The sequence below is a fragment of the Oryzias latipes genome, chromosome 2 (assembly GCF_053564925.1).
Source record: "Oryzias latipes strain Hd-rR chromosome 2, Olatipes_Hd-rR_3.1".
Taxonomy (NCBI): domain Eukaryota; kingdom Metazoa; phylum Chordata; class Actinopteri; order Beloniformes; family Adrianichthyidae; genus Oryzias; species Oryzias latipes.
In genome coordinates, this window is record NC_136238.1 from 4,358,571 (window position 1) to 4,370,000 (window position 11,430).

The following is an 11,430-nucleotide window of genomic DNA, read 5'->3' on the forward strand; positions in this document are numbered from 1 at the left end:
AAACGTACCCTAGAAAACAGTTTCTTTTTCAGCAGAACTGTGACTGAGCACACCACATTTTTCTCTGTCACATGTGAAGCAGAATCCTCACTTTAACCAAAAGATAATGGTAAGTTGTTATTTATTTTAATATATTGAAGATGTGGAGGTTAGAGTAGATTTTTTAGTTTAAAAACCGAAGACTGTTAGCAATTTCCTCCATGATGGCTAGCAAGCACATGTGGTGTTAGCAACAGTCTGGAGATGCATGCATGGTTAGCATTATGGTAGCTTGGAGGAGTCCAGGTACTTTGAAGGGTGGAATCTTATGATAAAAAATATATTTTTTTTAATGTAGAGGTAGAGCAGATTTTTTTACCCCCCATTAAAACTGGGGTTTTGTTCATGAAATAGCCGAGGCTGCATGAACAAGCCTGGGCTAGCTTAGCTAGGCTGCAGGTCCCCACGGTCCCGCTGTAAAATAGCAAAATAGAAAAAGCCCAATACTGTGTAGTAAAGAAATATAATTTTGTATCAGAAATTTCCAGAACTTAGAGACGGAAAATACCTAAAGCTGTTCTGGGAGTGAAGAACTGCTTCAGTTGCTTTTCCTAATTTTTTACTGACTCGGCAGCCATTTTACTTTATGTATGTTATAATGCAGATGGGTTAAAGTGGGGGAGGGGTTGCTACTCTCAAAGGTTTTTCTCTATTAATATGCTAAATTATACACGTCATTTTGTTGTTCATTGAGCACTGATGAATGTTGTACTTTTAATGATTTATTTACAAAATGTAAATGACTTTTGCCCACAGGATGAACCAGATGAACCTTTGAGAGGAAATAGTCCTGACAGGAGGGGTGAGTACATTAAAAAACAGTGTCCATTATTCAATTATTCTTATAGCTGACCATTTGTATTGGAATGCACAGACTGCAGGTACAATGATCTGTTGCTTCAGTCAATGATCTGTTGCTTCAGTCAGTAATGAGTGAAAATACATCCATAGTAAACTTAATGGCCTTCACACCAGGCTGTCTATTTTATTTTATTCAGTATTTTAATCTGCTAAAATACCAAAGTCAAAATAAGATAAAGTGCAGTCAGACTATTCTTGCTCTGATGCCTCTTTTTTAAACATGGGTTAACCCTTTTTTCATGATATTTTTCCTGTACTTTACAAATTATTCAAAATAGAAATGGAACAATTAGATGCCTCAATAAAAGCATGTGGTGCCCAGTGGCCCCCAGCTCAACTGTTCGAAACGTTTGACAAAGGCTATGTCAGAATTCCCTCCCTATCCCCTAACTAGTGCAGGACTATCTGGTGACCTGAATTTTTAAAAGTAACTCTAATACCATGCTCAATACATTTTTTGCTAAACAGCAATATGCTGTCACAGATTTCATTAAGTAAAAAACCCAATAAATATGAGCATTTTACTAAAGCTTTTTATGAATCTACTTTGTTCTGATGATACAAACTATGATTTATAAATAAATGTAAATTAATACAAATTTGTATTAATTGAAAAGTATATATTTTTTTATTTCATAGAAAAATGTAGAAACACAACCTAGAGAGCATTGATGCACACTGGCTTTTCAAATAGACGTCTGTGAAGTTTCTAGGGCAGTTGATTTTGGAATTGTAGATTCAGACAGCACTACAAAATGGCGAACGCTCTATAAAGTGCACTATATAATGACTAGGGAAGGAGTTCGGACATGACCAGATTCTCCTGAGCCTGCATTTAGTGGTAATAATAATAATAAGGATGATGACGGGTTTGATTTTTCTGTGCTTTTCCAGACTGTTACAATGTATGTCCATCATTCACTGGTCAGTCAAACTTTTTGAATGTAACGTAGCATTTACTCCTCCATAATTTGATATTAAGTAGAGTTCAAACATATACATAAAAAGTTATGGTGCAGAGCTGTCTTGAATTTACTAAGGACAACATACTTACTATATGTCATGATCTGAGGGATGTAAACACATACACCTTTGACATTTGTTTATACAGTGGTCTTTTAATAATGTTAGATAAAACCATAAATTCATGATTCTGCTAATGTTTGGTCTAATTAACACTGATGCTCTATTTTTGTCCAGCTGAGGTGATTGGCAGCCCCACCACCAAAAAGAAGAAAGAGGTAAGTAGCTTTAAATAATTTGTAAAAGATCTCTTCTTACAACTCAAAAGCAGGTCTTCACATTTGAAATGTTGGAAATTGTTCAATAATCTAAGTTCAGTTGAATTAAATCTGTATTTTTCATGCAGAAACTTTCTACACCAGCAGCTCAGACAACTCTCTGTTTTATGAATAGCAACTAAAGGTTAAGGTATCAAATTACTGCAGTTCTGGTTTCTAAAGAAAATGTACAAAGCTTGTTTTGAAATACAGTAGTTTCTAGTTCTTTAAAACCATATTTTCTTGACCATAGGATGCATAGGGTTATCGGGCACGGTCTCAATTATGGGTGATTTTTCTGTATTTAACACATACAGAAGGCACACTAGGTCTGAATGCATAGGCACGTTAACACATACAGGTAAAACTTGCATGCTAGTGTGTGTTTAAAAAAGGAAATGGGAGCAAAACTGAGATGGTTTTAATTTATTTTTTCAGTCATAAAACAGCATCCAAAAATCCATCAAAGTCCTCATCTTCGATATCTGAAATGAACAGCCCGGCTAAATTTCTATCAACCACTCTAGCTTCTCTTTCGTCATTGTCAGACTCCATCTCGTGTCCGTGCGGCTCCTCTTGAATGATGCCGGCTTATTGGCACTTTGAAAGCGGTTCAAGCAGACACGTTACCCGAAGCTTCTACAATCCATTCACAAACTGTGGCGTAACTCGCCTGGCACTGCCTCCCACAACAATAAAAGCAATCTTTAACTGCCCCGTTGTACGTATTGCTACTGCGCTGCTCCTATTCTTCTCCACATTGAGACTCACCGGGATGTCTGAAGTTAGCGGCGCATCGTCTATGTCGGTGATTCAGCTGGGCTGGAGGTGTTTGTCTACAACCTTTTTAGTACAGTATGAGTGGAAAATGAACAGCTTTTCATTGTAATCTGCTGGAAGTTGCTGCTGCACCGTAATCCTCCCCCAGATGGAAAGATGACGCCGTTTCATAAAACTAAAGCAAAAAGCTTCCTGTTAGTGTTACTGACCTCAGTCTGACTGCAGAGAACCTTCTTCAAACTGATCGTTAATCCACCGGTCAGTCACCATTTTTCCACAGAAAATCAGCTCATCTTGACTGTCGGAGTTCATTTTCCAGCTTCCTTGTGAACCATGGATTCATTCATCATGAATTCTCTGCAGTTGCTCCCATGTTCCTCCATATTGCTGCAGTTAAAACTGTGCTTCAGCCATGTTGTAAACAATGTTCATGCCCTGTTTTCATGCCGTCTTCTTCTACGCCCCACAACAACATATGAGGCGCACTGCTTCATAGGGCGCCCCCCCAGTCATTCGACCAACGCTGGTCTTTTACTGGCGGGGAATTAGAGGGTTTTATTACCTTCATTACTTATGTAAAATGAACAGATATTTATAGAATCAGTAACTTATACATTGTAAAACTAATGGCTTCATCAGTACTTTTCATATTTAAATTTGTTCATGATTTAAGAACTTCTAAGTTGTTTTAAACCTTTACATTACAGACTTTAAGTCAACAAAAGAGGCTCAGGAAGCGGCTCCAGAAATTAAAAAGACATCACAGAAAGTGTGAGAAACAGTACAATAAAGCCCAGATGAAGCTGGCAGACAGAGAAAGGGAAAGGACTTTGAGTCTTCAGAGTTGCCCTAAACCAGTAAGTTTCACCTCCCATTTTTACAGACTCACAGAGAGCCCAGATTTTTGATTATTTATTTGCAAATGTTCTTGTTTTCAGAGAAAAACTGTAATACTTAAGCTTTATGACATATCAAAGGATCTTCTTAATTTTAAACTTTTACAGTTAAGTAATAATTGCATACATTTTTTTATAAATGTAGACACATAGTTTAATAATGCCAACAGATGTCATTCGCTTGGTTTTGGTAATTTTCATTTACAGTTACCCGAACATGTTTTTAACAAAACCTGTTTTTTTTGTTTTGTTTTTTTAGGAAGAACCACACAGCTCCACTGACAGTACAGTAATCCTTGACCAAACACAAACAGAACTGGATCAAGACTTCACAGTGCCAGAATTAAAGAGAACCGACAGTGTAATTGTATGTTTTTGATTCTATTTTTTGTTTTATTTTTTTTGGGAAAGTACATGCTGTGCGTGTATCTACAGGACATTTGGAATAATACTGAAACCTGTGACCAGGGGCCTCATTTATAAAACTTTGCGTAGGATTTGCGTCAGAAGTGGCGTACGGATGAAACATAGGACGTGCGTACGCACAGAAATATTCAGATTTATAAAACCGTGCGCACGCACATCCTACAGATCTTTCCCTTAATAAATCACAACCAATTCTAAATGCAGCGCAGCTTTTGAGGCTTCATGACACGCCCATAGTTGCCCATAAATAGTCCGTGAAACGCCCACAAATGAATATTCATTGATTGCGAAACCATGGCACACACGGAGGGAAATCAAAAAAACGTAACTTCACTCAATGTGAAGTAGAAGTTATCTTTGGCGAGGTGGAAAAGAGGAGAAAAGTGTTGTTTGGAGGGCACAGTGTGGGCATTACTAATGCCAAAAAGGCACTTGAGTGGCAAACGGTGGCAGACGCCGTAAATGCATCAAAGTCGAGGCAAAAAAAAACATCTGGCGCTGCATTGCCAGTGTGTCTGCCACGGGTGGGGGGGGCACCGGAGCTGACCCCTCTTGATGAGAGACTGGCGGCAATAATTGGCGAATCTCTTTTAAGTGGAGTGGTGAATTAGGCGCAGGGGGAACAGCGACGCGCCAGATGCACCGGGTGACCCCCCCCCCCCCCCCCCCCCCCCCAAAAGCTCGCAGAGGTCCAACAACTCCTTGCTGTCTAAAGATGCGTTCACTCCCAATTCTTCCATTTGCCACATCTTCTAAGAGCGCAAGATCAGCCATTGTGCGTCATTACGCATTGTGATGGGGCATTTTATTTCCCTCCATTTAATTACATCTGACAAGCTACAGATGTCGGTAATAATCAATGTGGAAATGGGAAATTGATCAGCGCAAATGTAATTTCTTGTGGCTTTCTGAATGGTTGAGACATACGCCATACATTGTTTTATCAAAAATGAAAAAAAAAAAACTAAAGGCATATGCATGAATACCATAATTCTGTAGCTTATGAAGAAATGTTTTACTATGAAAACAACTTTCCCCAGTGGACAATTAATATGTCCGTCCGTCCGTCTTCGTGTTATTTATGAGAGGCAGTATCGTCATTTTCACTTTCACGTGTTTCTTCCATCTGCCGACGGTGTCGCCGTTTCTCATTTCACCCGTTTTTGTGCGTACGCCTGGGTCAGAGCTTGCGTGAAGGACCGCACATTTTCCCGTCAAGTTTGCTTTTTATATATCTCAATTATTGCGTAGAGTGGCGTTCACCTTCTTTTGTGCGTACGCAACTTTTATAAATGAGGCCCCAGAACATTTTACAATAGCTATGTCATGCAGCTTTTTTCTTTCACTTGAATAGTTTTACTCTAAACGCATAAACTCCCATAACTATATTTCAAGTAACAATCCAGGGGAGTTAATTAATAATGATTACAAAACAAAGTTTAGTATTCAGAATCAGACGTAAAAATGTTTAAGTGTAGCCTCATTTAAATGTTTGACAAAAATGCTAATCTCTTACATTTTTTTATTTTAGGTTACCAGAGAAATGCTGGGCCTTTCTGAAGAGTCTCTATCCTCTTCCAGCAGTGGTGAAGAATATGTACCTCGAGCAGAGAGTGAAGGATCTTCAGATGAAGAGACAGCTGTACAGCCCACCAGACAGCCACAAAGAAAGAAAAGGAAAGAGACAGAGAAAAGAGGTATGTCCCAGTCTGGGCCACTGGCTGAAAAAGAGCAGGAAGCCTCCTCAGATGATGCCTCTGTTGAGGTCATGACACTGAAGAAGAAAGAAGATGGCAGACGTCTGTACAACAAGGCCTTCTACTGTGTTTTTTGTTCTAAACCTTTCAAAAAAATCACTCGCCATTTACAATCAAAGCATAAAGATAAGCCAGAAGTTTCAAAGGCCTTCCTGTGTCCAAAAGGTTCAAAAGAAAGAAAAATTCAGCTGAGTTTACTGAGAAACAAGGGAAACCGTATTCATAACAATAAGGTCCTTAAGGAAGGAAAAGGAATGGTGATCCCTCGTCAGCAAACCAGTGGACCAGTAAAAACCAGCGATTACATGCACTGTGTGAACTGTGAAGCCTATCTGAAGAGAAAGTCCTTATGGAAGCACATGAAGAGATGTCATCTCAGTAAGGAAGTCAAAGGCTTAAAGCCTGGAAAAACACGAGTTCAGGCCCTTTGTGCTTATGCTCAGCCTGTTCCTGACAATGTCAGCGCACAGTTTTGGAAGATGGTACTTGAAATGCATAGCGATGAAGTATCTGAAGCTGTCCGGAAAGAGCCTGTGATATTGAAGTTTGGGGAACACCTCTATGGTAAACACGGACACGACACAACAAAACATGAATACATCAGACAAAAACTTCGTGAGACAGGCCGGCTTGTTCTACAGGCAAAGAGATGTGGCAAGCTGAAGAGGATGTCAGACTTCTTTCTACCATCTAATTTTCCTCATGTGATTAAAGCAGTTCACATGGTAGCAGGCTTCAATCAGGAAACCAGCACTTTCAAAAAACCATCTTTGGCACTTAAGTTAGGACACAACTTGAAGAAAATGGCAAATATAGTCGAATATGAAGCCATGGTTGCAGGAGATGAAGAAACTATTAACAACATTCACATGTTTAAGCAAATCTGTGAGACAAAATGGAGTGAACTTGTATCTTCACAAGCCCTCAGGAATATGAGTGAGGCTAAATGGAATGCTCCTCATCTGCTTCCCTTTGCAGAAGATGTTAAACAAATGCATGATTATATTGCCAAACAAAGGAAGGAGTGCCAGGCAAACCTGGAAGCTGAACCAAGTAAGAAGCACTGGGCAGATCTTGCCAAAATCACTTTGTGTGAAGTGATCATTTTCAATCGCAGAAGAGAAGGAGAGGTTTCCAAAATGTACCTCCATAGCTTTACACTTCGGGATACTTCCCAGAGTCACCCGGATTTGGAGCTTGCTTTAACAGACCTGGAAAAAAAGCTCTGCAACCATTTCCAGCGGATTGAAATCAGGGGCAAGCGAGGGAGAAAAGTACCCATCCTCCTCACACCTGAAGTAGTGACATCAATGGAGATTCTTGTAAAGACTCGATTCAAGTGTGGAGTGCCTGATGACAACCCTTTTTTTTTTGGGAGACCAGATGCAGTCTCTTATTTCAGGGGGTCAGATGTCATTCGTCACACTGCCCGAAGCTGTGGAGCCAAACACCCAGAGGCACTTTCTTCTACAAAATTGAGGAAACATGTTGCAACCATGTCTAAGGTCCTGAACCTGAAAGATAATGAAATGGATGACCTTGCTGACTTCTTGGGCCATGACATCAGAGTCCACCGCCAGTATTACAGGTTACCAGAAGGGACATTACAAATGGCGAAGATAAGTAAGGTCCTGCTGGCACTGGAGCAAGGAAATCTGTCAGACTTTAAAGGAAAAAATCTGGATGAGATTCAAATTGATCCTGAAGGTAAATTACTGTTTTTATATCTGCCTGTACAAGCAGTCATGCTTTTTTTCTATTTGTGTAATTTCTACTTTCATTAGCTGCGGTTACGTGGACAGAAAAAATCGGATTAAACGCCTGATCAGACTAAAAATATTTCATGTAAACACACCGTTTGGAATACTCTGCACGGATCAGAATCATTAGGATTAAAATGTCCTTCCGATCAAGATTGGTGGGTTGTGTCGATTGTTGATCAGATCGCGGTGCATGTAAACAATTCTGATTTTAAGTCACCACTGCTCTGGTTTTACGTCATGTGTAGAGGGTATTTTTCGCTCCAGAGGAGTCTTTTGAGCACAAACAGGACCAGCCGGCTGCTCCGCGTGAGCAAAGCAGGTCTCTGATAAGGGCAGCCAGACTCGTACTTTTGTTTTTGCGGGCAGGGAAGGGTGCTTTGTCACGGGTGTGCACTGCGTGAGCGAGCTGCTGGACTCAGGAGAACTGAGTCTCCAAGTGAGGAGCGGCTTTGGGACGGTTTATGAGCTTAACAGAGGTGGGAATGCCGAACAGTCCTGAGAAACTGTGCAAACAATCCTGTGTATTTGTGTTTCCAATGATGTCCCAACAAAATAAAAGCTGATTTTATTCCCACGTATTTACGGTCAGTCAAGATGCAGATTGCGGCATTGATCGCATGGATTTTAAATTAATCCACAGCTCAATGTTGTTAGAATGTATTAGCCTTACCCTAACCGTCCTTCTGTGTCTGTTCAGCCAAGAATAAAGCACTGACAGCACATATTTCGAAAATTATGAGCAAACAATGAATAATAAATACTAAAAACCATAACAAACCATAACAATAATAAAAGCATATTTAGATGATCATCTCGCTCTATGCTGCAGCTTTGTTTACAACGGAAGTCGCTTTTTCTTCTTCCACTGCTGTTTCATGTATTTAAGAGAGTAATAAGTGTGTCATATAACTTTATACACGATCGGAATGACCATTTACATGCTCCACGATCGGATAAACGATCGGTATAACCCACCTATCTCGATCGGAAAGAAATTCTGATCCGAATGAGTCTGACCGGGACAGAGTATTCCGAACGGCGCGTTTACATGACGCATTTTCTTTCCGATCAAGCGTTCTTTCCGATTACTTTTGCCCATGTAAACGCGGCTACTGATCTCATCAAAGACATTTTACACATGGAACTCCAGGTATTAAATGTTGTATGTTTTTCAGAGGAAATAACTCTGGACCCCTCTGACAGTGAAGACGAAGCCAACATAACTGTCCAGCAAAGTACACCACCAGGTACTGCTGTTGGTTTCTGATAGCCTATAGAAAGAATAGGATTATCTAAGACCTACAGTATGGGATTTTTATTGCTAGTAATGTTCACAAAGCAGTGACTGAATTGTCAATTGTCTTGTTTTTATGTGTCAGATGAAGAGATGCCAGTGCCAGTGGAGCCCTCAGGAATATCACCTCTTGGACATGGTATGTTCCTATGTTTCTTTATTAAACTGTATCTCCCTAGTCCTTTTTGCTAGAAGCCAAATTTAGTTTAGATCAAAAAGTAGAATCTGCTCAGTCATCATCCAGATGATTACTCAAGACATTCATTTTACCCCCCATTTTTCTTTTTTCCACTTTCTAACTCTTAGTATTTCTTACAAAACCTTTGCTGCTACTGAAAGTTTTTTGGGTTTAATAAATGTTTTCCTGTTAAAAGGAAGTTTTGTCTTCCTTATCGTCTTCCTTCTTCATGGAGGTCAGACTCTAATTCTATAGAATATACCTTAAGATAATTAGACGCTGGAAATACTATCATTAAATAACACCTCCAGCTCTGCCTTCTGTCCCTTTCTCAGAGACTCTACACCAGGGACCTACCCTGGTCCTCAAGACCCTCAACCCTGCCTGGTATCCAGCTCTCCCTGCATAAATGCTGACAACCTAAACCAGGTGTGTTCAGTCTATCAGGTTGTAGAATCACTTGATTCAGCCAATCAGCAGAAATATGGTGAAGGAGAGCTGGAAACCAGGCAGAATTGTGGATCTTGAGGAGCAGGGTTGGTCAACAACATGGCTGCTCTCACCACAGTCTTCTTCACAGTTCCTTTCATTCTTTTGTCACATACCATACCACACCTGAAACCTTCCTCCACCCAATCCAACCTGCTTGTTTAAGTCAGTACATTCAAAGTAGTAATCAGTGAACAACCCACTCTGTGGATGATCACTGATCTGGTGATCAGTTACTGACACAACTTTCTGTATTTATCTGATTTTGGTATCTGCACATTAAAACATTGTCCCTCTTTGTGGACACATTACATTGCCATCACTATGGCTTGAAATGCTCTCCTGGGGTTTGTGACCTGCCAGACTCAATTTTTTTGTTTGTTTTTGTTTTTTCCTTTTGCCAGGTTCCATTTAAAAAGAATAGTTTCATGTTCCTGTTGTTTCCTTTTCATTTTACATTATCATAACAAAAGCAATGCACTATATATATACCGGTCTCTCCTTATCTATCGTTTATTTGAGAAAGTTTATGTGAATATTGTTTTTTATTTAGGTTTATCCAGGAAACGGAAATGGAGTGACGAGGAAGTGGAAGCTGTGGAAAAAACGTTAATGGAGTTCATCACAATGAGGAAAGTCCCTGGAAAAAAACAGTGTCAGTTCTGTATCCAGACCTCACCTACAGCATTAAGCAACAGAACATGGGAAGGTATCAAATATTATGTCAAAAATAGAATTGATGCCTTGAAAAGAAAGGAAAGGTAAGCTGGACTTATCTGAAAGAATTAAATGACAGGCTGTTGTTTAAATTTGCTGTTGTTTTTTGTTTTTATTTGACCAGATTATGCATCAGTACTTTTTTATTTAAATTTTAGCAGTCATGCTGTTAAAAACCTTTTAAAGTTGTATGTTTTCTGTTTTGTTCCTTGCTTTGAGATGAGCAGACATATTAAGGCTGATGGAATTTTCATGTTAAACAGCACAAATAAAGAAGTTAATGGCCTGGCTAAAAGCAATTTTGACTCTGTGAATATATTTTAAAATATTATTAGAAATTGCATGCAATGTCAAAATATTGTTTCTAATCTGGGGATGATTTCTTTTAGTTTTTCTCTCTCAAACACAATTCAGTAAGAGCAACCCCTTGTGGTGATTTGTGATATTACAAAATAGCAATGTCCTCAGCAGGTTAGGAAATCAAGACAAAATTTGAACAATGAAAATATAATATATTTTTATATTTTAGTTGTCAATTATCAACAATTAATTCCACAGAATGTGTTAAACTAAAAACAATAATTTTATTTCATTTAGAAAATGGTGTCCCCACCTTTCCCCATTCAGTCACCATGTATCATGGGTCTGTAAAAACAAGTATGTGTGTGTGTGTGTGTGTGTGTGTGTGTGTGTGTGTGTGTGTGTGTGTGTGTGTGTGTGTGTGTGTGTGTGTGTGTGTGTGTGTGTGTGTGTGTGTGTGTGTGTGTGTGTGTGTGTGTGTGTGTGGGTGTGGGTGTGGGTGTGGGTGTGGGTGTGGGTGTGGGTGTGGGTGTGGGTGTGTGTGTGGGTGGGTGGGTGGGTGGGTGGGTGGGTGGGTGGGTGTGGGTGGGTGGGTGTGGGTGGGTGTGGGGGTGTGTGTGGGGGGGGGGGGTGTGGGGGGGGTGTGGGGG

The 11,430-nt window shown here is 39.8% G+C and overlaps 2 protein-coding genes across 5 annotated transcripts in view; both read left to right on the plus strand.

Moving 5' to 3' along the window:
• The window catches only part of LOC144983676 (NACHT, LRR and PYD domains-containing protein 3-like), a 121,804-nt gene that overhangs the window by 23,570 nt on the left and 86,804 nt on the right, over positions 1 to 11,430 (plus strand). The gene's annotated exons all lie outside the window — the stretch shown is intronic.
• LOC144983686 (uncharacterized) lies at positions 22 to 11,292 on the plus strand. 3 transcript variants are annotated; one of them, XM_078930755.1, is made up of 9 exons: positions 22 to 109; positions 796 to 841; positions 2,101 to 2,141; positions 3,668 to 3,817; positions 4,116 to 4,223; positions 5,814 to 7,746; positions 8,978 to 9,049; positions 9,182 to 9,235; positions 10,317 to 11,191. In XM_078930755.1, exons 1-9 carry the CDS (start codon positions 107 to 109, stop codon positions 10,526 to 10,528), a joined length of 2,619 nt encoding a protein of 872 aa, XP_078786881.1. In that variant the 5' UTR covers positions 22 to 106; the 3' UTR covers positions 10,529 to 11,191. The 3 variants fall into 3 exon arrangements, with proteins under 3 accessions (XP_078786881.1, XP_078786878.1, XP_078786890.1); XM_078930752.1 differs by lacking the exon at positions 22 to 109 and having other exon boundaries at positions 702 to 841; XM_078930764.1 differs by lacking the exons at positions 22 to 109; positions 796 to 841; positions 2,101 to 2,141 and having other exon boundaries at positions 3,801 to 3,817; positions 5,864 to 7,746; positions 10,317 to 11,292.

Coding starts and splice junctions, on each gene's coding strand:
- LOC144983686 (XM_078930752.1), top strand. CDS start 739: ATGAATGTTGTACTTTTAATGATTTATTTACAAAATGTAAATGACTTT. Junction 842..2,100: donor AAATAGTCCTGACAGGAGGG/GTGAGTACATTA, acceptor ATTTTTGTCCAG/CTGAGGTGATTGGCAGCCCC. Junction 2,142..3,667: donor CCACCAAAAAGAAGAAAGAG/GTAAGTAGCTTT, acceptor TTTACATTACAG/ACTTTAAGTCAACAAAAGAG.